The 26,645-nt window shown below is 43.5% G+C and overlaps 1 protein-coding gene across 3 annotated transcripts in view; it reads left to right on the forward strand.

The window, feature by feature from the left end:
• Positions 1-1,793: 1,793 nt before the first annotated feature.
• Dock2 (dedicator of cytokinesis 2) overlaps positions 1,794-26,645 on the forward strand; it is a 418,217-nt gene continuing 393,365 nt past the window's right edge. For all 3 annotated transcript variants that reach the window (XM_010622200.2, XM_033761620.1, XM_033761619.1), the window contains exon 1: positions 1,794-1,890. In XM_010622200.2, the coding sequence (XP_010620502.1) occupies positions 1,848-1,890 (43 nt within the window). In that variant the 5' untranslated portion in view covers positions 1,794-1,847. The remainder of the gene's footprint in view (positions 1,891-26,645) is intronic.

Consider the following 26,645-nt stretch of genomic DNA (forward strand, 5'->3'; position numbering starts at 1 on the left):
ATGGAAGATTTTTTTCTCTCTTGTTTTCCTAGTACTTATACAGTGACCTGGATTTTGCTCTTGGTCTGCAAAGATTAATAATGTATTTATTATCTGGGTCTGTACAGAAAATATTTGCCAAGTTCTGATATATAGTGTCAGTTTATAATACTGCTGTGGTGGTTGGTTCTGTGAGTCACTTGGTATTATGGCTTGTGTCTAGATGTCCCCACAAAGCCTCATGCAGTCATAGGTGGGTCTTTTTCAGAGGTGGCTGAATCTAGAGTGTGTGAGTGATTCATGGTGCAATGCAAGGACTAAGGGTGCTAGGATTAAGGGTGGGTGACCATTAAATCAGCCCACTGATTGGCTTGGCACCACCCTAATCCTTGTAGCCTGGATATAATATAAGGGACAAAAAGAGGCTTATCTCCTCTACTGCTTGCTTTGCTATCTTCTACTGACATTAACTATTTGTTCTCTGCAATGCCTGTCTGCCTTGAAGCCAGTTGACTATGGACTGAAACCTCTACGAACTGTGAGCTAAATAAACTTTTCTCCCTCTAACTTTGAGTGTTGTTTCAGCAGTGAAAGAAAAGTAACTAAGACACTGGGAAAGGCTCTAGTCCCCAGCCATTTAATCAACTATCAATCGTGGCATTGCTAAAAAGCATTTTGAGATATAACTAACATTTACCATCAGTTGACCTTAAATAAGGTAGATTATCCTCAATAATCTAGGAGGGTTGGTCCAGTCAGGCTGAAATTCCTTGAAAAAGAAGAAATTGCCATCTCAGGCAGTTTTACTTCTTGTCTGAGAATATATGTGTGTGTGTGTGTGTGTGTGAGTGTGCACACACATAATATGCATATTGTAGTAGTTCTGGTCCTTGTGTGGCGCTCTGATTAATCCAACTGCTTTTTGTAAAAGACATCATCCGATTTGCGCTGCTAGAAAATGGAAAAGAATGATTCCAAGTAAAATAAAACTGGTACAATATTTGGTGATAGCTGCCTGTCCGCTGTGATATCGCCATCTTAATGACTCTAGAGTAGAGCAGAAAAGGGTAGTGAGAGTCAAGAATAAAGAAAGAAAATTCAGAAAGACTTAGATTCACTCCCTTCACTGAGATTCCACCAGACCTGTTCCTTTTAGGATAGACTCGGGCTTTGTGGAAAAGATGTTTGCACTGGGATAACCCTAGCACTCCTTTCCTGGCTGTCAGGGAGCCGTGGACCTCCTGGCACTGCGGTAAATTGTGTGCTTGGATGTTTTCAGGGTGGAGCTTTTTTAGCTGCCATCAGATTTTCGAATAGGCCCCTGGCACCAAAAGGTTAAAAAATACAAAGGACTTCACTCCAGGTGGCCGTCACCTGCTGTGTACACTGTCTTGTCTAATCCTGTTGATAATCATACAAAGTAGGTACTAGCATCCCATGTTACAGACAAGAACACAGAACCTTTGAAACGTTTAGTAATTTGTCCTGCCCTGAATTTGAACCTAGACCTGACACCAAAGCACGTGGTAAGACAGGGTCTCCTCCTCAGTAGCGTCAGAAATCAGGGGACTCTGCATTGCAGCGAATGAAAGGCAGGGCCCTAGGTACCTGTCTGGCCGTTGCGCACTGACCCAGGGAAGAAACTTATAGGGGTGGCCCCCAATTTGCCGGGGCGGTCTAGACATAGCCTCTCAGTGTGCCCATGCCTAGGAGAGTGGGGAGGCGACAGCGGGAGCCCTCAGGAGGGGAGGGCGGGCTCTAAGAGAGGGTTTGAAAAGAGGAAGGAAGTGGGGCCCGGCTGAGCGCCTAGCCACCCCTCCCGGCTTCACCACAGAAGAACGCGAGGCCCTGAGGCCCCCAGCCCAGCCATGGCCCCCTGGCGCAAAACTGACAAGGAGCGGCACGGTGTGGGTAGGTGTGGGCTTAGGTCCTGGCGAAGTAGGGCAGATGGCCTCAGAGCCGCACTCAGGAAGATGCCGCGGGACCTGGGAGCGGGCAGGGCGCGCTGACTGCAGGGCCGGGGCGCAGGGCCCCCCTCAGCTGCTGCAGGCCAACTGGGTGCGGAGGAGGAAGCTCAGGGAGAGGAAGGTGGGCACCCTGTCCGCAGCCCGCACCCATCCTGGCCTGACTCTCCGTCCGTGGCAGGACGCCTCCCCCGAATGTGTGTGAGATGGGCTCAAACTGTGTGCTTGGTACCGGGCTCCTGGTGTCAGGCTCGTCCTCCCAAGTGTGGATGCGATGGCCGCATAGTGGAAGGAGCCTGCCCTCTCCCCTAGGTTGGCCTTGACGGGCTCAGCACGCCTCCTTCCACCCTTCTACAAATCTGTACGCATCCGCTGGTTCCTCGCCTGTTCCTCCTGGGTCAGATGACCCCTGATCTGGCACAGCATGTAGAGGGCAGTGCGAGTTTGGGGTGTGTATCGGTGGGCGAGGTCCTTTACTGGGCTGAGCGCCCCTGGGAAGAAGGACCACCTGGGCGGGTGGTAATCAAAAAGCCAGCCTTATCACCTTCAGCCATCTCAGCTTTTAGAGGCCTCTGCTGCCAGCTCAGGGGCGGAAGTGGTAGCTGGGGGAAGGGAGGTGGCAGGTACTGTGACTCTTTCTAAGTGGCATCTGTGATGCAACCTCATAAATTTAAGCGTGAATGTAAAGCCTCTCTCTCTGGTGATTGCTACACAGGCAGATACCAGACTCTATCCCATAGATGATTTCAGCCACATTAGACCACCCAAGTGCCCAGGGAGATCAACATTCACCCTTTCACAAGCTGGGTGTTGAGAGGAGTGGTCCCTATCCAGAAAACAAATAATGATCCTATGGGGTCTCTGTCTACAAAATGGAAAGTTTGAACCACACTGATTAAAGACATTCTTAACTTCAAACCTTCTCATATCCTTGCTCTCCCAGCTGGTGGGCATCAGGCTAACTACACAGGGGGACAGGGAGGCTATCGAGTGGGGCAGGCCCAATACCCGTAGGGACCGGCGTGACCTAGGAGTCAGGAGCGGGCATAAAGAACATATCCAGGGAGGAAGGAACTGCTGGCAGCATCTTTGGCCTGGAGAGGGAGGTGCAATGAAGGGGATGGTTCGGCTCAGAGGAAGCTGGTGCTGTACTTTGGAGGATTGTGAATGCCAGGCTCAGGGGCTGGGGCCTCTTCTAGTTAAGCAGTAGGGACCCGTAGAGGGCTTCTGAGGAGGAGAGGGCATGAACAGGTCTCTAGGGCAATGTGTAGGGAGGCTGAGTGGGCAGAAGGGCAAACGTCCCTGGGCAGTAGACAAAAAAGACGGTGTTCGTAGGCCCCAGTAATTAGGGCTGTTAATAAGGGAGCCAGAGTGTGGTGGAACAGCATCCTCTCTTGTCACCCTGAGAGCTACAATCCGTAGCTGCACAGTCCTTTTGCTGTGGTGTGAAGTCGTGGGCTCTGGTTCCAGACTGCCTATTCTGGATTCCAGTTTCCAACACTTTCCGCATCTGTGAACTCAGGCAGTTTACTTATTCGCTACAGGCCTCTGTTTCCTTGTCTGTATAATGGGGTTAATATGAGCACCTGCTTCCTATGGGTGTGAAATAAACTAAATGAGCTTATCTGCAAAAAATGCCTAGAGTAATGATTATGTAGGGGATTTCTTACAAAATATTATTGATGTTTATTTTTAGACTTTGTCCCGTGGGCCCTAGTTGAGGGTATGATGTCACAGAACGGGTGGGGTTACAGAACGCCTAGGATTGTCAGTCTCTCCAGCAGAGGCTAGCCCATTGTGTGGACTTGGGTAGGATTCTGTTAGGTCCAAGCTCCAGAGGCTTCTTGATTTGCAGGCAGAACTGATATTTTTGGTTGCATATTTGTGAAAATGTGGGACTTATCGAGGCCAGTCTGGGCTACTTAGTGAATGCAAGGACAGCCTGAACTATATAGCAAAAAAAAAGAAAAAAGAAAAATAAAAATCCCCCCCAAAAGGAAGAGAATATGCGACTTAGAATGTTTGTGACCCTACAGTGAGCCAGAAACCACTGATCAGTGCCTGCAGCTCAAATCAATCTCTTCTCCCTGCAGGCAGATGGCAGAACTAGTTACTATAATTGCCAGTCCTTGTCTGTGGGCTCTGGGTGGATGGAAGAGAAAGGCAAGGCTTAGGTTGTGGCTTAGGTTGATATGGGGGAGTGGGTCCATCTAAAAAAGAAAACAAACAAAAACAGCAGTTGTCCTGAGAGTGGGGACGTGGGGTCCTGTCTCTGGCACCACCACTACCACAGATCGATCTGTGCTCCGATTACTCCCTTTTAGTCCGTGTATTAACACTTTTCTATTGCAAGGTACTCTTATGTGAAGATCTCTTGAGATGACAGATATGAGGACTTGGAAGAAGACAAAGTAGAGCTTTGTGAGGGGCACCTCTGGAGGCTGTTCCATTGGTTTCCTCTGCAGAACTGGTAGCACTTTGGCCATCCTTCCTGTGGTCTCATTGACAAGGGCTGCCAGTATCTGCTGGTGGAAAGGAGGGCTAGAGGAGGCCATGGTGTCACCAGAACCATGTGCTTCCTTAGTTTTCTTGCTGCCTGGTGGGCCGCCAGGTGATCCTTATGTTGGTTTTTGGCCAGGACTTTCCTAGCCTTGACGTACTCCAGACAGTTCCAGAGAAGATCTAGGATAGAAGTGGGGTAGACAGACAAGGCTGTGTGCTCACCAGCCCGTGTGCCTCAAGTAGTTATATACAAGATTAAAAGATTGGCCTATGAAGTCAGAACTAACTTCAAATCTGCACCATAGGTCTCACGAGATTGCTGTGAGGACTGAACAGGGTAATGAAGGTAAAGCACTCAGTAATATGCCTGGCTCAATAAGTGACTATGAGTGAGAATAACTGATTGAGGGCAAGGGACTAATCGTGTATAGCAGTTGCAGAACCGAGAGAGACAGTGAGGTACCCAATGGCCAGTTCAGAACAGCCATGCTTTGTAAGAATGTAGTGTTCTAAGGTTTGTATTCTCATGCAGGATCTTTGTCTGAATTCATAATATCCACATGAGGCAGTCTACTGTGAGTGCAATTTTACAGGTAAAGAAACCAAGTCCTAGTGTCCCATAACCTGGTGTAAGGAAGCCGACCCTTAATTTCATGGCCATTGGACTATGGGCCCTTTGTGCTGTACCAGGAGAGCGTCTTGAGTAAAGGCAGAAAATGGGATGTGTATCGCATATGGAGCAATCAATAAACCCTTGATTTGACTTAGAAAATGTTGGTAGATAAAAAAAAATGGGAGGGGTAGACTATGGCCATATTTACAATTTTGCTTGCCATGTTGAGTTTGGATTTCCTTCTGTGAGCACTGTAGTTTTGAGCAGAAATTGTCACCTGTAAGAGGCTAATCAGTTAACTGGGGGGGCGGCAGCGATCAAATATAAACTAAAAGGGAAATAGGTAACAATTTTACTTGTCCACTAACTGCCTGAGTAGTGGATGTAGAAGAAGGTCGCTTCCAATTAACATTACTATCTTAATCCTCTCTGCCTGAGACTCTGGGCAGTGAATAGCTTTCTCCTCAGAGGAGAGAGGAAAGGCCAGAAAAGGAGTTAAAAGAGAAAATATCAGTACCGGTTAAAGTATGACTACGAGTGAATGAAAACTTCTAAATTGTAGCTTGACTGAACTACGCATTCATTTTTTTTCCTCTCACATGGAAAGCCCAGGCCATGAGGGTGGTAGGGCAGCTCATCACATCTCTTGCTCTGCCTCCTTGGCATGTTGGTTCTGCCTCTGATCCAAGCTAGCTGCATAAGCTTCAGCTATCTGGTCTTTTCCCAGACCTCAGGAAGGATGAAAGGAGGATTAGAAAGGGCATGGCCCTTTCCTTTAAGGACACATAGCTGAAGATATGCTTGGTATTGCCATATCCTATGGCTAAAACTTTTATGTCCCAACCTACCTGCAAGGGAAGCTGGGAATGCATTCTGTTTTAGAGGCAGCTATGTGCCCAGCTTAAAAGTAGCCTCTCTGTTCTAAAGAAGGAGGGAAGAAGGATATTGAAGATGACTCATTCACTTTTCTAGGGCTGGCATAATAGAGTCCAAAGATCAAAGTTCCATCAGTGTTGGTTTCTCTTGTGGTCTCTCCTTGGTTTGCAGATAGATGCTGTTTGCTGCCTTGTCACGTGCTCGTCCCCTTGTGCATCTATATCTTTGATGTCTCTTCATCTTCTTATAAGAATATTACTCATACTGGATTAGGACCCACAATAATGGCCTCATTTTAATTTATTTACCTCTTTAAAACATGTATCTGCAAATATAATTATATTCTAAGGCATTAGGGATCGAACATACATGCATTTTAGGGAGACAAAGTTAAATCCAGAATAGCTAGTCTGTGGCTTCTGGCCTGGCATTTAGGGACTATAAAAGAGGGTTTCAAAAGGCTGGGGTCTTTGGGCAGAGGTTTAGGATCGAGGTTTGTTTGCCCTAGTACTGGACCTGACACATTTGTGTGGGGCCTCAGTTATGCTCACAGGGAGAAAAGAGTCTCTACTCATCTTATGTTCTCAGGCTGGAGCACTAGAAATTAGACTAACAAATGACAGATTAATCAGAGTAAAACTAACAGAGGTTTGTTCACGTGTACATCGTGCCCACACATGAGAGTGCCCAGAGATGAGAAACTCAAAAAGTTGGTTTGTACTTGGGTTTATACACTGTCTTAGCAAAGGAACAGTGACAGTTTTAGAGAAATAATAAAGGACAAAGAAAAGAGTTGTATGCTTTCAATGGCAGCAAACTATATGGAAGATAACTTTTAACTCAGGCAGGTCCCCCTTTCTGTCCTGTTTGTGGCCATAGCCTTCCCTTGGAGAGGGAATTTAGGGCTGATCTCATTTCTTTGAAGAGTCTGCTTTTAGTCAGATAAAGAAAGATCCAAGAAGGCTTCCTTTTGCATCTGTTGATTCTCATTTACCTCCAGCTCAAAATAGTCATTATGCTAAAAAGGCATGTTTTTTAAAAAACTTTTTACAGCTTTAATTGAGTTTATTGGTACATTTTAGGGATACATTACAGTTACATTAATTGTTGGGATCTTGTACCTCTTCATGACAGGTCTTGGTTCTTTTTTTCCCCCCTTGTCCCTGTCCTCCCTTCACCCCCTCTTCCCCTCCCCATCTATAAATACTTTATTTCCATCTGTCCATTATCTCACATTTTTTTCTTTCCCCTCATTACCCTTCCCCTACCCATCCCACCTTCCCTACACCTTTAGCTCCTTTCTTCAAATTTCTAAATGTCAGTAATCTTATTAGGATCTTATGTATTATTACAGTTTATTTACACCAGAGAAACTATTTGGTATTTACACATGTGTGATTTATTTATTTCACTTAGGAGTATATCCTCAATATGTATCCATTTTCCTACAAATGAATCTATTTTCTCATTCTTTATGGCTGAGTAGTATTCCATTTTATAGAAAAACCACATCTTCTTTGTTCAGTTTCCAAATGATGGGCAAATGGGCCGTTTCCAAGTTTTAGCTATTACAAAATATGCCACTATAAACATGGGTGTGCATACATCACTGTGATATGATTCTTTCAGTTCTTTTGGAAAGATACCCAGCAGAGAGATGGCTGGGTCAAATGGAACCTCTAGTCGCAGCTCTTTGAGGCATCTCCACATTGATTTCCATAGTGGTTGCACCAGCCTGCACTCCCACCAACCATGGAGAAGGATTCCTTTCTCCCCACAACCCCGCCAACATTTGTTATTGTGTGATTTCTTGATAGCAGCCATTCTTTGTGGGGTGAGGGGGAACCTCAGTGTTGTTTTCATCTGCATCTCTCGAATGACCAGTGATGTGGAACATTTTTTCATATATTTGCTTGCTGCTTTTACTTCTTTGTCTGAGAAATGTCTGTTCATTTCAGATGCCCATTTTTGAACTGGGTCTTTATATTTGGGGGGCTGATTGTTTTGAGTTCTTTATATATTCTAGATAAGAGCCCTTTGTCTGAGGAGCAGCTGGTAAAAGTTTTTTGCCACATTGTAGGTTGCCTTTTAGTTCTGTTGATGGTTTCTTTTGCAGTGCAGAAGCTGTTTAATAAGATGAGATCCCATTTGTTGATTCTTTCTGCTAGTTCCCATGCCACTGAGGATTTGTTCATAAAGTCTTTTCCTATGCCAATGTCTTCAAGATTTCTGCCTAACTTATCTGTTTTAATATTTAGATCTTTAATCCACTTGGATTTTAGTTTAGTGCATGGTGAAAGATAAGGATCTAGTTTTAATCTTTGGCAGGTTGAGATCCAGTTTTTCCAACATCATTTGTTGAAGAGGCTATCTTTCCTCCACTGAGGATGGTCAGCTCCTTTGTCAAAGATGAGGTAGCTGAGTACATCTGCAGTTGTTTTTGTGTCTTCCAATCTGTTCCACTGGTCCTCAGATCTGTTTCTTTTCCAGTACCATGCTGTTTTTATCACAGTGGCTTTGTAGTATAGTTTCAAATTGGGAATTGTTATACCCACTGCCTTGTCTCTGTTGCCTAGGGTGGCCTTTGCTATTCTAGGTTTCTTATGGTTCCAAATGAATTTTTGGATTCTTTTTTCTAGTTCTGTGAAATATAGTGTTGGAATTCCAATTGGCATTGCATTGAATCTGTATAGCAGCTTTGGTAGTATGGCCATTTTCACTATGTTGATTCTTTCTACCCAGGAGCAGGGGATATCTTTCCATTTTTTTATATCCTCTTCAATTTTTTTTTCAGAGTGCTATAATTTTAAGTGTAGAGGTCTTTTGCTTCTTTTGTTAGATTGATTCCTAGATACTTCATTTTTTTGGATGCTATTGTGAAAGGAGTTTTTTCCCTTCTTTTCTCTCCATGAGTCTGGTATTTGTGTACAAGAAGGCTATTGATTTTTGGGTGTTCACCTTGTATGCAGCTACTCTACTGAATCTGTCAATTAAGTCTAGAAGTCTTTTGGTGGAGTTTTTTGGGTCTTCAGTGTAGAGTATCATATCATCAGCAAATAATGATAGTTTAACTTTGTCCTTTCCTATCTTTATTGCTTAAAAAGGCATGTTTGGGGGTGGCATATTTTCATTCTTTATCACTCAGAAACTTATTCTCTATATAACTTGTTTCCAGCTGTGATTTTGCGCTTCTGTGTGGTGTTTTGGGGAATATTTGCCAGTTCCTTCTGAGAACTATAAGGAATAATCTGTTTGACATTTCCTTCCCAGCTTCTGGTGGTTTGCCATAGTCCTTGGCATACAGATGCACCTGCCATTCCTGCTGTGTCAGTCTCGAAATTTCTCCATTTATGGAGGACACCATGCCATAATTGGATGAGGGCCTACCCTATGACCTCATTTTAACTTGGTCACATTTTCAGGTACTGTAGAGTAGGACTCTAAGATCTCTCTCTTTTTTGGAAATGGGCAAAATTCAAATCATAACCAGGTCTGGAAAAGCAGAGAAGGGCGCTTTTCCACTTCTTGGTTGGAGGGTATGGAAGAAGTCACTCTACCTCTTGCTCCAGGGGTGTGGGTAATGCGGTTGCAGCCAGGCCCCTGGTCTGTCCTGAGTTTGGGAGATTTGGAGAGCAGTTCATGTTGAAGTCCCCTGAAGCATGAGCTCTTGTAGTTTAACTTAAATTACTTTAATTAAAAGATGGTGTGTATGTGTGTGTGTGTGTGTGTGTGTGTGTGTGTGTGTGTGTGTGTGAGGGTTGGGGCACGTAGCATATTTTAAGTATCAGATAGATCACCTGGAAATCCAGAACGCTGGAAGTCCAGGCCTCAGATGGCCTGCACTGGGGCTGCCCTGGATATCTGTCTCTCTCCTCTTGTGACTTTTCAGCGCCTGCATACATGACCTCTGTTCTTTCTCACCTCACCAACTCCCTCTGATTCCATCACTCTTTTACATTTAATTAATTTATTTATTTTTGTTTTACTATTACATGTTTTCAGTACATGATATTTATATTCATCTTAGGGAGTAGACATATGCAAAGGTATCTTGATTCCTTTTATTCTCCTTCCCACCTGCCTCCCCTCCTGTGTCTCTGGATCCCTTTTTCCCATATTCATTATTATTGCTGTTATTGTTTTAGTTTGTGTTTGTGATGTATTATGATTATATTCATATGGGTAGATGGTACATGTACATGACACATCTTAAATCTTTTTACATTCTTCTTCCTCTTCTCCTACCCCAGCTTTGTCCCTGGTTTCCCTTCTCATTTGCAAAAGATCTATCTCTGTTTTCTTTATTTAATCTTTGATTTTGCTAGTTATTTCCTCTTTAAATTATTCAAATGAGAGATGCCATACAGTATTTAAGCTTGTGTGTCTGATTTATTTCACTTAACGTTATGTTTTTATTTCTACAAGTGCCTCAAATTTATCTTTCATTATAGCCCAGTAGTATCCCATTATGTGTAGACACCACATTTATAATTTTGATATTCTCTTCATCACACTGGTGGCCTCAGCCTGCCATCGACCCCAACTCTACATTGCCTCATGGTTTGTGCGTCCATTATACCTTGTGTTTATTTAAAGTCCCAAGAGAGAAGAATCAGAGTGGTGGCTGGACTCACCTTTTCAAGAAGGTCCTCTCAGGTCAGAGACCCTTGCCAGCCTAAGAATGGGCCCCCACTCTGGTTAGGGTGCTGCTCCTCCCAACTTGTCCATTTGCTGCGGCTAAGGAATAGAGTCACATGGCTTGCTCCTCATGGTTAGCTGGAGCTATGGATAGTTGCATCATAGACAAGGAACAGAACACACATCCTAAACGCACAGGGTGGAGCTCCACTTTGAGGGACAGATGTATTGCTCTTATTGCTGAAGGCAAGAGATAAGGGATAGAGAGCATCATTCACTCACTCTTTCAATCATTTGTCCCTGCTTCATTTATTTCCTGCATATATAGTTGAGCATTTCCTATGTGCCAGGCACTAGGTTAGCCCCTGAGATAACTATATTGGGTCAGGATGATACCTACCATCTGGGAATGTATAGTTTGGTAAAGAGGGGAAAAAAGGGGGCTTTGGGGATTTATCAATAAATATACCTACTAATTCTGATACGTGCTATTGTTATTCCATAACAGAGAATGTTTTAGAGAAGTCTTAAGTTGGAAGATGTGAGGAGGCCTCTGAGGAGCTACAGGGAAAAGAATTCTAGAGGAAATGCTTGCAGGGGTAGTACATGTATCTTTGCAACACCCGCTGACTGTGTCTTTGAATGGCCCCCAGAAATGAGTCTGGTACAACGAAAACATGTGCATTGGAAATCTCATTCCTTCTACTACCAATCCTTAGGTGCCTGAGCCTCCTATTTTCTGATGCTTCAGTAACTTGGAGTTGTTTCAGGGGGTCTGCTGAGTTGACTGATGGAGTCCACGGAAGGAGTTGACCTAATGCCTAGGTATATGGGAGCATCAGGCATAGATGGTCTTATTGCCCCAACCACAGTGTCTGTGTTTAAATGAGTTCTAACGCCAGACTGCGTTTCTAATCTCTGCTTTCTTCTGAGATCAGCATCTTCCTATTGCTGCTGGATTTTGAGAAATGTAGACAGCATAATGCTCTGATAATTTTTGGACCTTTGGGTTTGTTGTTTTTCAAGTCTATAGACATTTAATGTGATAGCCAATTACACATGGATGCCACAATCCATATTGGGCAGCATATGTCATGCAAATGAGGATGATGATGCTTATCACCGTCCAGTCCCAGAAGAATGCTGGGAGAGACACCACAGATGTTCCCTTTAATAGACCCTGTACTTTCTCCTTTCTTCCCACCTCTGTAATTGGTGTGAATTGAAGAGCAGTACGGCTGAGCTGCTTAAACCTTACTCTGTTTTTTGTTTTTTTTGGTTTTTTTTTTCCTCCTTGGGAAAAATAGTCTCTTGTTCCTCTGCCTCAACAAAGATAGTGCAGGATTATGCATTGTTTTAGATTTGCAGTGGAAGAAACAAAGGCAGTGTGGGCACTTGCCCAGTTTTCTCTCCAAGCCTTGCCCCAGAAATTTCCAGCTTCCATGGACAACACATGGTCCCTTGGGTCAAAGCTTGGCTTAGAATAGTGGAAGGAAACAGAAGCAAATGACTTGCATGGATTCCCTGGACACAGCACAGGGTCTGAATGGAGTGGATATTCGGCAACTCTTTGCAAGGGTAGACTAAGTACAGCGTCTGTCAGGCCTAGAGTCGCCCTAACCGGCATTTTCTGCTGCAGTGGAGGAGCATCCCTGGTGCCCCTGAGTCCTGGAAAGTGAGAGTTTGTGCTTAGCTTACTGCTAGTGGATGTTAGGGAATAAATCTGAGGAGAGAATGGCCTAAGTCAGCAATGGAAAATCTTAGAGCTTACAATGATACAGCCTGCTGTGGCACATGTGGCAAAAGTTCACCATCACTTAAGTGGAAAAAAGAGCCAAAGCAAATGCTGAGAGGGAAGCTCTCCCACGTGTAGGAGGCCATTGTGGCTGGAAGGGTGAGCAAAGGGCAAAACAGTAGGAAGTAGATTCTGTGAGGAGAGGCCATACACAATATGCCTCCTAGGGCTTCTATTCTCCGTGGACAGCATGGGGATATTGCAGAGTTTGGAGAAGAGTTGTAGAGCAATCTGTCTTGTGTTGTGAAAGGATTATTCCAGCAGTTTTCTGGTAAATAACAAAGGGCAAATAAAAGTGCTAGCAGTGACACCAGTGAGGCAGCTGCTGCAGTAACCCAGATAGGAGGCAACAGGGCTTATGTCAGAAAGGTGACAGCAGAGGTGGCAAAATGAGCTCAAATTCTGGATGTGCATTTTATAGGTGAAGCAAAACAGGTTGTCCTCATGGGCAGAGTTGAATGTGAGAGAAAGAAGTGGGTGACCCCAAGGTTTTTGGTATGAACAATTGTAAAAATAGGAATTGCACCACATTTGGTTTCTGTAATTTAATCCCTGATCTAAAGCACCACCAACACGTCCACAGATAGTTCCACTGCTTCATCTTCTTACAGCGTGATACATTTAGAAAGACTTGTGTTAAATGCTCACAACTACCCTGGGAGGTGAGTATTTTTATTTTATTTTCACAAATGAAGAACTGATGTGCAGAAGCCTTCAAGCCCTTATGGAAATTCAGTCTATTTTGGTCTTTTTAAAAAACACATATCTGCCTATTTTATTGAAGCTGTCTCTTTTCACCTTGTGTCTTGCTTCTGTTGTTACAACTGAATGTACAAAGAATAGCAGTCTTTTTAGTTCATGGTTCTGCAGGCTGGAAAGTCCAAGCGCATTACTTTTGGTGAAGGCCTTCTTGCTGGGTCATACCTGGCAGAGGATATTATGTGGTTGGAGGGCAAGCACACCACCTCTGTTTCTCTTTCTCTTCCTTTAAAGCAAGTAGTGACATCATGCGGGGTCCCACCCTCATGACCTCATCCAATCCTACTTACCTCCCATTGAACCTACCTCCAAATACTATGAAGGTATGAATCTAGGGATTACGTTTCTCATGAACTTTGATTACATGAACTTTGCTTAGAGGGATACATTTAAATCTTAGCAAGTTGTCTTTTACTTATGTACAGGTATGTTATCTTCCCTACTAGCTGATGACTGCCTGAGGGCAAAACTAAATTAGGGATTAACTCTGAGTCTGTCCTTCTCTGAGGGGACAGCAGGAATTTGGGAGGTCAGACAAACTAATTGCCCTTGTAACTATGCGTACCCCTGAGAATCCACTGGGTTCTCATTCTTCCCACAAAAATATGCACATGTGCAGTTTTACATTGTGGTTTCATTAAACCGCTTTTATGGAAGCCAATGAAGGTCCCTGGTGAAGCACACTCAGTAATTACTTTGTAAACTAAAATAATACGCATAGCCAAGGCATGCTGTCCAAGATATGAATGTTTGGAGTTAGGAGTTGCCAAGACTCAGAAACAGTTCTTATAATCCACTCAGATCAATTAAGTTCAATAAGCTTCTGCTGTGATTGCCCTGAGTTGGGTATTGGGATCCAGAGTCCTTGGCTTTTAGAAGCATACAATCCAGCAGTATTCTCTTTTTCTGCAAGAGGTAGCAAAGAGCACCATTCTTGGTTTGAGTGTTCCCGCTTCACAGGCTGGGGTAGGTGCACCATTACTTCATGTTACTGTGTCTCCTGCCATCATCCCATCACATTTTACTGCAGTATTGTGTTGAATACTGAGACCCCCCATAGAATGTAAGTTCCATAGTGGCAAGACCGTAACGACTCTTTTTCTCCAGAGCAGAGTGCCTAGCCCGGGACAGATGTTCCATTGATAACTGTTGACCAGGCAAATGGATGGATTGGTGAGGTGATGGGTGAGTGGTTGGGATAGGAGGAGAAGGAAAGATAGCGGTTGGGAATTTTCCTGCTTCTAGTGGGCTCATAAGGTTCAGGTGAACCGAGATGCCTCATCTTGCTTTCATCTTCCCAGCCTACCCATTCCCTGCAGGAGGCTAGATCCCGGGAGCACCACCGCACTAGATGGGCTGCTCTTGAATGCTTCTCCAGAGGCTGCACACTGCACTTGGCCACCTGTTCCCCATCCTGGGACTCCATTAAGCTGCTTACTGGCCCTCATCCCCTTGCTTCTCCCTGCACCGTGCCCCCTCCTCAGTCCTTTCCTTGCCCTTCTTCTGTCCCTCCTCTCTGTCCACTCCACTGCCTTAACATGGCATCAATTTTTTTGAGAACCCACAGCTTCTGTGGTTTGCAGTATGGCCCTTTGTCTTTGTCATTAAAAAGGCTTCTTGTTTCTTGTGTGCTTGTTTAGTGCCTTCCACTAGGATTCACAGAAGCTGCAGGCAAGCTGGAGCCCATCCCCTCTCCCCTCACTTTTCTAATGGTATATAGCAGTCCGTAGGAGACTCTTGAATTTGGGGGTGGAGGGCTGACTTGGTGATTTCACCATAAAGCACCTCTCCCAACTCTGTAGTGTATGTGTGAGTGCAGGGTGTGTAAGAATGTGTGTGTTGGGGGAGTAATTAAAAGGAGAGATGGAAATTCCAGCGTGGTGTTTTAGAATAGGACTTATCAACCTTGGCCTTAGTGGACATTGTGAATCAGACAATTGATTTGGTGTGTTCTGGGTCTTGTAGGATGATGTACTAGTCTGTTCTCTGTTACTGGAGGCTCTTTATGAAGACAGGTTTATTTAGCTCATAGTTTTGGAAGCTGAAAGTCTAAGATTGAGGGGCCTTGTCTGTGCAGCATCTGGTAAGGGCTTCATGTTGATGGCAGGGGTGAAGGAGAAAGTCATTCTATGGCAAGCAGGAGGCCAGAGCCTGGGCACAGGGCAGGATGTTTCCTTCCTGCCTGCCTTCCTGCCTGCCTCCCAGGGCTGTCACACTGAACTATGTCACCCTGAACTATATCCCCAGCCCTTTTTACTTTTTGAGACAGTGTCTGGCAAAGTGGCTGTTAAGATTTGGATGTGGATATCCTCCTAAAGCCTCCTGTGCTCAGGGGCATGGCTTCTGGAAGGTTATTGAAGCACAGGAATGCTGTAGCTATTGTAACATGAGGTGGTGGGACCTGGTTAGAAGAGGTAGCTCACTGGGGTGTGACACGGGGAAGTGTATCTTGCTCCCTTCTCTGTCTACTTCTTGGACTACCAAGACATGAGATGCTTTCTTCTACTGTGTCTCTCAGTCGTGTCATCCTGTCTTGAGCCCACTGACCATGGACCATAACTGTAAGCCAAAATAAAGCCTCCCCTCCTTTATGTTGTGGGTATTGCATACTGTGCCTCAGAGGTGAGGAAAATGACTATTACAATGGCTAAGTTGTCCAGGCAGGGCTCAAACTTGTCATTCTCCTGCCTCAGCTTGCCAGAGAGCTGGGATTATGGGCGTGTGCCGTCATGCCTTGCTCAAGTTGTTCTTTTTATGAGCCATTCTCATAGGAATAAGCAGGGAATCCCATGAAGACAACATTAATCTTTTCCAAGGATGTTGCCCCTGGGGACCTAGCCTTCCTCCACCAGGCCACACTTCTTAAACGTGCCCACACTTAATACGGTCACCCTGGGAACAAAACCTACCGCACATGGAGCTTTGGATGACACATTTAGGCCATCTCCACACCCTAGCAGGATATTAACAGTATCTCTGGCCTCTACCTACTAGATGCTAGGAGCACCCCTGACTTTACCCCAAGTTCAGATGAAGCAAGAATATATTTAGGAGGCAATATAATCTTTAATTGAGAAGCACTGGCTCAGAGAACTGATTGGAGTTCTAACTTCCTTGTCATCAGCCTCTCAGTGAAGAAAGCACCATAACATTGCAGCCTAGAAGGTTGTTAAAGTGACCTAATTAGGGACTCAGAGCTTCTAGTGCAGTGCAGGTGCCAACTTCCTCTCACTCCTGACTATGATTCTTTCACCTCCTTTGCTGCTGACTTGCACTTGCACCTGGGTGTGGCATCTAGGGTTGCTCTGGTTCTTGCAGTTGCCATCCTCAAGCAATGTCCCAGAGTGGTTTGGTGCTGAGGCTTCTGGCACCTCGTCCAGAGACTCAGGCACACTGCCTGTGCAATGCAAAGAACGCATTGACTTTGAATCAAGAGGAGACCCGCTGGCCAGTTCCAGTTCCCCTGGAGTGGAGACTCCCAAACCCAGCTCAGGGTCTGGAGAAGTGAGCTTCAGGCAATTCCACTTTCTTTCTCCATTATTGTTTTTGTTCCTCTTATACGGCCACTTGTCTAAACTCTATTAACACTTGATATTGGCTGCAGCTTTTGTTTTCAAAGCAAATAACAGGGCCCCCAAATGAGGTACGAATCCATCTGAAAGGGTCACAGGGCACTTGATAGCTGTAATAAAAGTTGGCAGTCATGCTGGGTCAGTATCTTTTGAAGCTACCTCAAGAAATCCAAGAAAGCATACCTGTCCTTCGTATTCATTCACATCCCTTCAGTCCAACAAGTATTTATGAAAAGCTCAGTAAATGTTGACTGCAATTCTGCTGCTGGCCAGGTGTGGTTCCCAGCCCTGGGAATTCAGTAGTCAACAGGACAGACTCAGTCTCTACCTTCCCTGATGCTGGAGGGAAACACAAGGTCAGTATCTTTCGAATAAAGTGTGATGTCGGCAATGGGCTCATCAGGGAAGCCAGGACTTTGCCCTCTTCTCTGGATTTGAATCCCCTTTTTACTGCCTTCTAGCTGTGTAGCCATGAGCAAGTTCCTGAACCTCTCTTTGAGTTTCTTGGGAGTTACACAGAGGATAATGCCTTGGAGGGCTAGTTTGAGGGGTAAATGAGCCCATACAAGCACAGTGTTAAAATTTTTGTCTTACTCATCACTGTAACCCCAGTAACCCTAAACAATATTTACACACAGTAGATCTTCTCATGAATGCCTCTTGAAAAAAATCATGGAGCATATGATTGGTATATAGCATGTGCTCAAAATAAATGTTTCCCACTATGTTGGAAAGCAGTATATATAATGATTAGAAGTCAGAGCTCTAGATGGTCTAGCTGGTAGATAATTTAGTTACCTTCCCTGTGCCTCAGTTTTTTCATCTAAGAATCAAAGAGAAATAATGTATTTATCTCCTAGCATTGCACAAAGCACAGAGGTCCTATCCTAATTATTTTATGAGATCCAATGTGATAATGATGATGTTTACTTTTTACCTTATTTCTCTTGATTTGGACTCTTGATGAGCAGAATATTTTGACCCCTTTAAGTAGAATGATAGTCATCCAGTGGATTCAGTTTTCAAGGTTTTTGGAAGTCCCATCAGTCTTAAAATAGCTGTTCTGGTGGCTTACCACCCTGGAATTTCCAGTATTAGCCCATGTTAGAGTTAATGGCCCCAGATGGCCCATACTCAGAAATATCCCTTTGATTCTTTGCCACAAGTACTGGGTAGGTTTGTTAGTAAACCAACTGTTACCTTGGTTCTGGGGGTAGTAGTATGATACAGGGAGAAGTCAAGTCCTCTGTGAGGAATATGCTCATATTCATTTTCCTGGAAAATGGAGACCTCTTATGATATGAAGCTGGAATGGGTAATGGTCTGAGGTACTATAGGCAACACTCCCACCCCCATTTGTCTATCTTTTGTAGGCAGGAGCTAGCCAGGATAGAGCAGACTAGGCTATCAGTGATTTTCACTCCTGCCCTGTCCTCTATCTTCTTCGTGCTTTTTTGTGCCTTTTCTATCCCTTGCTCAAAAGTTGAGAGTGCCTAAGCCCATAGGGAGTGGGAAACAAGATGATAGCTCTTACAGTGGTCAGAAACAAATGGAGGATCAGAGATAAGCAATCACACTTTAGCAAAAAGTGGCATTCTGGCTCAGTTTCCTGTTAGTCATTTAGAAAACTTAACAGAATTGGGTATTCGTAAGCAGAGCCACTTCCTTTTTCAGTAAGGTCTGCTTTTCTCCACATGAAGCCTGGAGATCAGAGGCCCTTGTACAAAAGCAGAAATACGCTTACACACTAAATGACAATGGTAGCTACTTTTCATTTTTGTAATTGTGACTCCTTCGAATGGATACAGACTTTCACATTAAATAGTCAGTTTCCAGATCTGCCTAGGACAACTTCCCTTCCTCCTCATCCTCATCCTCCTCGTCCTTCTCCTCCTTTTTCTCCTCCTCTTCCAGTACTGGCAATCGAACCCAGGGCCATTACTTGATGCTACATCCCCAGCCCTTTTTAATATGTATATACATCTTTTGACAGAGTATCACTGAGTCACTAAGTTGCCCTGCTTGGGCTGGAACTTGTGGTACTCTTAACTCAGCCTCTCAGAATGCCAGGATTACAGGTGAGCACTGCCACACCAGGTTCTGAAATATCTTTGTCAGCCTGTACATTGGAACCTCCTCACCTGACATTGGTGGGCAGAGAATGGAGGAAGTGGTTCTTGAGAAAAGCCCCAAGGAGATGATAAGAAGCAGAATACAATATGCCCCACCGTCCAGGTATCTGAGGGGCACACCTAATGTGCTGATGTTCCAGAGGCTGTGGATGGTCTCTTCTGTGGGAAGCCTTAGCTACCTCCACTGCCCTGCCAGCTCCCTGGCAAAATCTCCATGTGGACCTGGAGGCAGGAGGAGCAGGTAGTGGAGAGTCTGGCCAGGGAGGACACTGGCAAACTGGAATGTGTTCAAGCATCAGCAGTCTGTTCCAGGAGAAGGTTTGAAACCAGGCCGATTGTAAAGGGAATGCAGAAACAAGCCACACCATTCAGAAGGAGGGAAGCTGTAGTCCCCAGAGGGCATCTCTGGATTTGCTGTTAGACAAAGGATTGATTTTATTCAGTGCTGACAGTGCCATTGGCTGCAAGCAGCAGAGAAGTAGATTTAAAGGTGACATAAAGCTGGGCAGGAATTAGTGCTGTTCTAAATGGATTGCTTTAGGAGGTATTATAAAGTTACTAAAAAGAAAAGTGACTGCTATTTATTGAGCACTTACTGTGGCCAGAGTAAAGACTTTTATGTGCACTGATTCCATGCAAGCTTTTTATGAACCCTAGCTTGATCAAGAATAAAATCAACCTAATCAACAAAGATAATTACATTTATTTGGGGGCTAATTAGGACTGCAATCCAGGAAAACACAGATTTAAGCAGTATTCAATATGCTCCCTGGTTTTACAAAAAGTGGCTGTGTTTATGGCTATAAACCACAAGGGGCAGGGTGGTTATATTGTATACTTATTAGGAATTATGCCTGGTAATAATAAGAGTTAAGCTGTTTTACAAGAAAGGGGTTGGGTGTTGTCTCAAACTCAGTCTAGATAACTTAAGAGAAGCAGAGAGGTTTCACAAATGACTGGCAACAGAGAGTGAATCGCACTTTGTGGTACCAAGGCCAAGGTCGGTGATGCCTCTGAGTGCCCACCTGCCCATGGGAGCCAGTTCAATGTCTCAGATGCAGAGGAGTCTGAGGCCGGGTGCATCAGTGGCTTCTTGACCTACTTAAATTCCCTGCACCAGTGCAACTTTATTTTGATTTTTGTCCTTAACATCTCCAAGCTGGAGGCCGTCATCACTTCCCTTTGACAGCTGAGGCTGCGGCTCAGGGAGGTGAAGTCTCCTCCTCAAGTAGGCTCTCTAGGGTCCTTGCAGTAGCCGCGTGTGGATTACAAAACCTCTGGTAGACGCAGCACTCAGGCAAGGTGCAGGCTTTGGCGCGCACATCACAGGATGAGTGCCAGCCGCCACTGCTCTTTTGGCTGAGTGACCTTGTGCAGGGCACAGCCTGGGTGACTCCATGCTATGGCGTGGGGTTGAGGCCAGGGTCAGCAAAGGTCAGAACCCATCTCAAGAGCCACATTGATCTGCTTCCAGAGACGCTGGCTTGTGATTTCCTGAACTTTAAGGTCTTGCTAGATGGAGACTTTCCATCCCTGAGACCACCTACACAGGAGGGAGAGGGATATGGGGCACAGCCTGTGATCAATCCCATTTAAATGCCCTAAGAACCCTGTAAAATAGGTTCGGTTAACATCCTCCTTGTAAGAAAGTGAGACTCGGAGAGGTGCAGTTACTGGCCCAGCATCACACAGCAATGGCAGAGCTAGGGTTCCCTTAGAACCCTACTGTACTGGCTTTGATGTGTTTAGGCTGATGTGCTCAGGAGGTGGGCCTGGGAGGAGGGAAGAGTGAGGGGAGGAGAAGTGGGGAAAGGAATAGAGGAAAGCAAAGACTGGAAGCAGTGTCTGCGATGATACACAGCCTGCAGAAAGCCCAGGGGCACGGCACACAGGGTGTGTGCAGTCAGGCACAGAGGCCCTGTCCACTTGAACTTGGCCACCTCGTGGCTCAGGCTCCTGTCCTTGCCTGCAGAGTTAAAGGAGATAACCATGGGGAGATGTATCTGCGTGGGCCTGTCTCCAGCTCCTGCACTGGGTGGCTGAGTGAACCTCTGTGCCTCAGTTTCCTCACCCGAAGTTTCTCCCTTGGAAGGAGTATTGTGAGGATTCGACGAGCAGATCCGTGTGGAGAATTTTTTACACCACGTCTGTGTATCATGAATGTTTGATAAACAGCAGTCCTTACGAGGCTTAGCAATGGACGCCCACTACCAGACTAGTGAGGCTTGACTACTCTAGGGGATCAACCTGTTCGGTCTTCTCATCTTAGTCCCCCACCCAGCCCAGTAAGGTGTGTAAGAGACAGTGTAATTATGCCTATTTTTTTCCTATTAAGGTTATCAGTACATTTAAAGCAAAAAATACAATAACATTGATCATTGGGATCTGGTACCTTTACATGATATGTCTTGGTTCTTATTTTTTCCCCATACCTCTGCCCTTTCCTATTTACAAAGACTTTGTTTCCAGTTTTTCCTTTTTTCACATTTTTTCTTTTCTCTTATTTCTTTTCCCCTCCCTTTCCCACTTCTCTTTTAGCCCTTTTCTTCCTATTTCACACTATCAGTTATACCATTTGAACCCTATTTACACTTTTAGTTTTTCACACCAGAGAAACTATTGGTATTTACTGAACAGACATTTCTCAGACAAAGAATTAAAAGCAGCAAATAAATATATGAAAAAATGTTTAACATCACTGGTCATTTGAGAGATGCAGATGAAAACAACACTAAGATTCCACCTCACCCCGCGAAGAATGGCTGCTATCAAGAAATCAACCAATAAAAAATACTGGCAGGGCTGTGGGGAGAAAGGAACCCTTTTCCATTGTTGGTGGGAGTGCAGAATGGTGCAACCACTATGGAAATCAATATGGAGATACTTCAAAGAGCTGGGACTAAAGGTTCCATTTGACCTAAGCCATCCCTCTGCTGGGTATCTTTCTAAAAGAATTAAAATAATCATACCACAGTGATATAGGTGCATCCATTTGTAGTGGCACAGTTTTTAATAGCTAAAACTTGTAAACAACCCAAATACCCATCAACTGGGTAAAGAAGATGTGGTTTTTCTATAAAATGGAGTACTACTCAGCCACGAAGAATGAGAAACTACAGACATTTGTAGCTAAATGGATGCTTATTGAGGCTATCCTCTTAAGTGAAACTATGCCTATTTTAAAAGCAGGGCAGGCAGACTGAGGGCCTGAGTTCATTTTGCAGCTGTCACCTGCTGCAGCAAGTTCCAGAGATTGGGAATGGGACTGGCTTCCCTGGTGCGGAGCAGCCAGGGGGAGGCCCTCAGGATGGGCTGGAGTCCGTTACACAGGGAAGGAGGCATTGGGAGCTGCCTCCTACCCCAGTTTAGGCCGCTCCATCCGCACATCTGCCAGTTGCAAGAGGGATAGGGGGCTCCCAGCGCAGCGGGCCCTTCCTCCGGGAAGCCTCCCTCATCCTCGGGTTCCTCCCCTGGCCCGGACCGCAGGGGAACCCATCTGTCCCTCCTGCAGGGCTGCACGGTACTGGCCCTCTCCGTTTTCATTGGTGACTGCTAAGGAGCACAACGGCACCACAGGCACACAGGCAGTCCGCCTGCAGTGTACGAGCTTCCCCTCTCACTGTAACCATGTTGCCGCGGTAATCAGCTGCGTTCAAGCAGGCGGTCAGAGGGCGGGGCGGGGCTCAGGTTCTCAAGGCCACGCCCCCCGCATCTCCCTGGCCCGCTCCGCAGGGAGGGCTGAATGTAGCTGTTCCTTTGCCGTGGTGACAGAACACACCTGACACACAGCTAACAGTTTAAGTTATTTTAAAATACACAGTTCTGTAGCACCAAGCACATTCAAGTGTAAAGCATCACCCTCTGGTTACAGAACGTTTTCATTACTCCAGAAACCATTAAGCAATCTGTGGCCCTAGTCCCGACCAACATTAGGGAGAATAACCTAATGTTTTCTATCTCTGCCTTTTTTTGCTGTCCATCTTTTGTATATGTGGAATCATAAAATATGATTTTTTGTGTCTGGCTTTATGTTTGGTTGATTTTTTAAAATTAATTAATTAATTAATTTATTTATTTGTTGTGCTGGGATTGAATTCAGGACCTTGTGCTTGCTAGGCAGGCAGTGGCACCACTGAGCTAAATCCCCAGACCTGTTTGTTTCGTTTTGAAGACACTATGTAGTTCAGGCTGGTCTCGAACTCACCACGTAGCTCAGGCTGGTCTCCAACTTGCTGTGATCTTCTTACCTCAGCCTCTGTAGTGCTGGGATTACAGGCCTGTGCCACCAAGCCTGGCTGTGTCTGGCTTCTTTTACTTAGCGTGTTTTCAGGGCTTGCCCATGCTATAGCATCTATCAGTAGTTTGTTCCTTCTCCTGGCTGAATAATATCCCATCATAGGCACGTACTGCATTTTGTTTACCCAGTTCTCTGCAGATAGACATTTAGGTTATTTTGATCTTCTAGCTATTGTGAATAATGATCTATAAGTATTCATGCAATTTGTTTTTCTTTGAGCAGTAATTTACAATTCTTTTGGGTGTATCATTAGGGGCTGAAATATTGGCTTTTTTGGAGGGGGCGGGTACTGTGGATGGAATTCGGGACCATGCGCTTGCTAGGCCGGTGGCGGAACCACTGAGCTAAATCCCCGGCCCATGCTGGGTTATTTATTAATGCTGTATTTAGCTTTTTGAGGGAGAGGCACACTGTTTCCCACAGCTGTGACACCATTTTACATTCCCACCCTCAGTGCTTGAGGTTTCTAATTTTCCACATCCCCATCAACACATGTTATTATCTTTTTCAATTAAAAATTTTTTACTGGTCATAGCAGTGGGTGTAAAGTAGTACCTTGTAGTTTGATTTGCTAGTCAGAATGACTGTTGATGAACATCTTTTTATGTGCACTTGGTCATTCATGTGTCTTCTTTGGAGAAATAAATTTTCGAGTCCTTTGTCTATTTTTAATCTGGTTTCCTTTTTTTTTTTTTTGGTCTCTTTTCACAGCTGAATTACAGGCCATTTTATATATTCTTGCTGCTATCGATCTTTATCAGGTATATGATTTGTAATAGTTTCTTCCACTTAAGGTTATCTTGCCATTTTCTTGATAGTGGTCTTTGGTGCACTAGTTTTTAATTTTGATGAAGTCTACTTTGTCTATTTTATTTTTTGTAGCTGTTTGTGCTATTGGTTTTATATCTAAGAAACCATAGCCAAATTCAATGTCATGAATTACCACTATATTTTCTTCTAAGGAAATAGTTTTAGCTCTTATATTTATGCACTTGACCCATTTTGAGTTAGTTTTTAATTATAGCACAAGATAAGACCTGACTTTAATCTTTTGCACATGGGTATCTACTTAAACCAGGATATTTGGTGCAGGGATGATTCTTTACTTATTGACTAGTCTTGGCACCTGGACCTGTTCTGTACCACCGAATCACATGTCTATACTTGTGCCAGTACCACACTGTATAAACTGCTGTAGCTTTGTAGTGAACTTTGAAATTTGGAAGTGTGAGATCTTCAGATTGAAAATTTCATCTCCAAGGATATTATAGTTACTTGGGATTTTCTTGCAACTTTATAGAAATTTTAGTATTTGATTTTATATCTGTTATGATTTTGGAAAGTATTGCATTGAATCTGTAGGCCACTTTGAGAGTTTTGTTATCATAACAATTTTAAGTCTTCCAGTCTGAACATGTGAGGTATCTTTCTATACATTTAGGTCATTTTTTAAATTTCTTACAGGAAAGTTATGGAGGTATAAGTGTAAAGGTCTTATGTTTCCTTGGCTAAATGTATTCTTATATATTTTATTCTATTTTGGGGCACTTTAAAGTATAATTACAGTATTTTCTTAATTTTTCTTTCAGATGTCCTTTGCTAGTGTATAGAACTACAGCTGTGATTTTGTTGATTTTATTAACTCCTGTGTGTGTGTGTGTGTGTGTGTGTGTGTTATTTAGTATATATTCTTATATGTATTATTAGACCATCTGTCAATAAGGATATTTTGACATATTTCTTATGAGACAATTTCCTTTGGATGCCTTTGTATCTTTTCCTGTATCCTCCGGCTAGAACTTTTTAGTAAATGTTGAAAAGAGGTGATGAAAGTAGGAATCTTTGCCTAGTTTCTGATTGTAGGGAGGAATGAATCATTGAGCCTTTCAGGACTGAATATGATGTTGGCTATTGGTTTTACATAAATCCCTTTTATCAGGAGGAGCAAGTTTCCTTCTATTCCTAGTTTGTTGATTATTTTTATCATAGGATAGTGTCAGATTTTGTCAAATGCTTTTTATGCATCAATTAATATGATCAAATAGTTTTTTCTTTATGTTGTTACTATGTATTATTTTGACGTTTTTAGGTTGAACCAACATGTGTTCATGGGATAAATGCTATTTGGTCATTTTTTTTATTACTGCTGGATTCCATTTGCTTATCTCTTGTGGATATTTGCATCTATTGTTCATAAGGATTTTGATATTCTCTAATGAATTCTTTGCCTTGTTGTCAGGGTAAGGCTGGTCTCAGAAGACAGGAAAAACATTGCTTCTTCTACTTTTTGGAAGAGTTTTAGATGAATGTGTGTTAATTCTTTAGATGCTTGGCTGAATTCACTCTGAAGTGATTGGCATTGAGCTATCTTCTTTGGAGAGTTTCTGGTTACCAAATTGAACTCTTACTTGCTATACTTAGAGTGTTTCTTCATGACTCAATGTTGGTAGTTTGTTTCTAGGCTTTGCCCATTTTCTCTAGGTTATCAAATTTGATGACATGCATTGTTCACGGCATTGCTTATAACATTGTTTTATTTCTGTAAGGTTGGTAGTAATATTTACTTCTGATTTGCTAACTTGAGGCCTCCATCCTTTTAGTCTGGCTTAAAGTTTACCACTTTGTTTATATTTTCAAAGTATTTGATTTCTTTATATTTTCAAAGAACCAAATTGAAGTTTGTTCAGTCTTTTATTATTTTTATATTCTCTGTCCTATTTCTCACATTCTTTTGGGTTGGTTTTCTCTTCTTTGTCTAGTTCTTAAAAGGTGGAGAGTTAGATTATTAGTTTGAGATCTCTCTTCTTTCTAAAGGTAAATATCTACAGCTATAAAATACTCTCTGGTCAGTCATTTCACTGCATCCACAAGTAGTTGTAGGTTATGTTTTTATTTTCATTTATCTCAAATATTCTCTATTTCCTTTGAGAGTTCTTTGAGCCATTGGTCTGAATACATTTGCAAATTTACATGTATTTGTGTGTTTTCCAATTTTTTTTCCTGTTCTTGATTTTTAACTTGATTTCTAACTTTCCTGTTCTTGATTTATAACTTTTATGGGAGAAAAGATGCTTTGTATTTGAATATATTTAATTCACAGAGATTACTTTGTGGCCTAACATGCAATCTATTTTGTGGAAAATGCCACGTTCCCTTGAGAAGAATGTATTATGTTTTGCTGTTGGACAGTGAAATGTTCTATATGTGTTGATTTGATCTACTTGTTGAAAATGTTCGTTTCTTTTATTTCCTTATTGATTTTATGTCTATTGCTCTATTAATGCCACATTCTCAATATTTCCAAGTACTATTGTAGAACTATTTGTCCCATTGTATCAATGTTTACTTTATATATCTTAGTACTCTGCCTTCAGATGCCTATAAGCTTATAAATGCTGTTTCTCCTTGGTGTATTGACCCGGTAACCAATATATGACATTCTTCCTTGTCTCTTGTAACAGTTTGTGACTTAACGTCCGGTTTGTCTAATATTAGTATATCTTACAGAGTTCTTTTTG

The sequence above is a fragment of the Fukomys damarensis genome, unplaced genomic scaffold, assembly GCF_012274545.1.
Source record: "Fukomys damarensis isolate Sample0158 unplaced genomic scaffold, DMR_v1.0_HiC HiC_scaffold_9, whole genome shotgun sequence".
Lineage (NCBI taxonomy): Eukaryota > Metazoa > Chordata > Mammalia > Rodentia > Bathyergidae > Fukomys > Fukomys damarensis.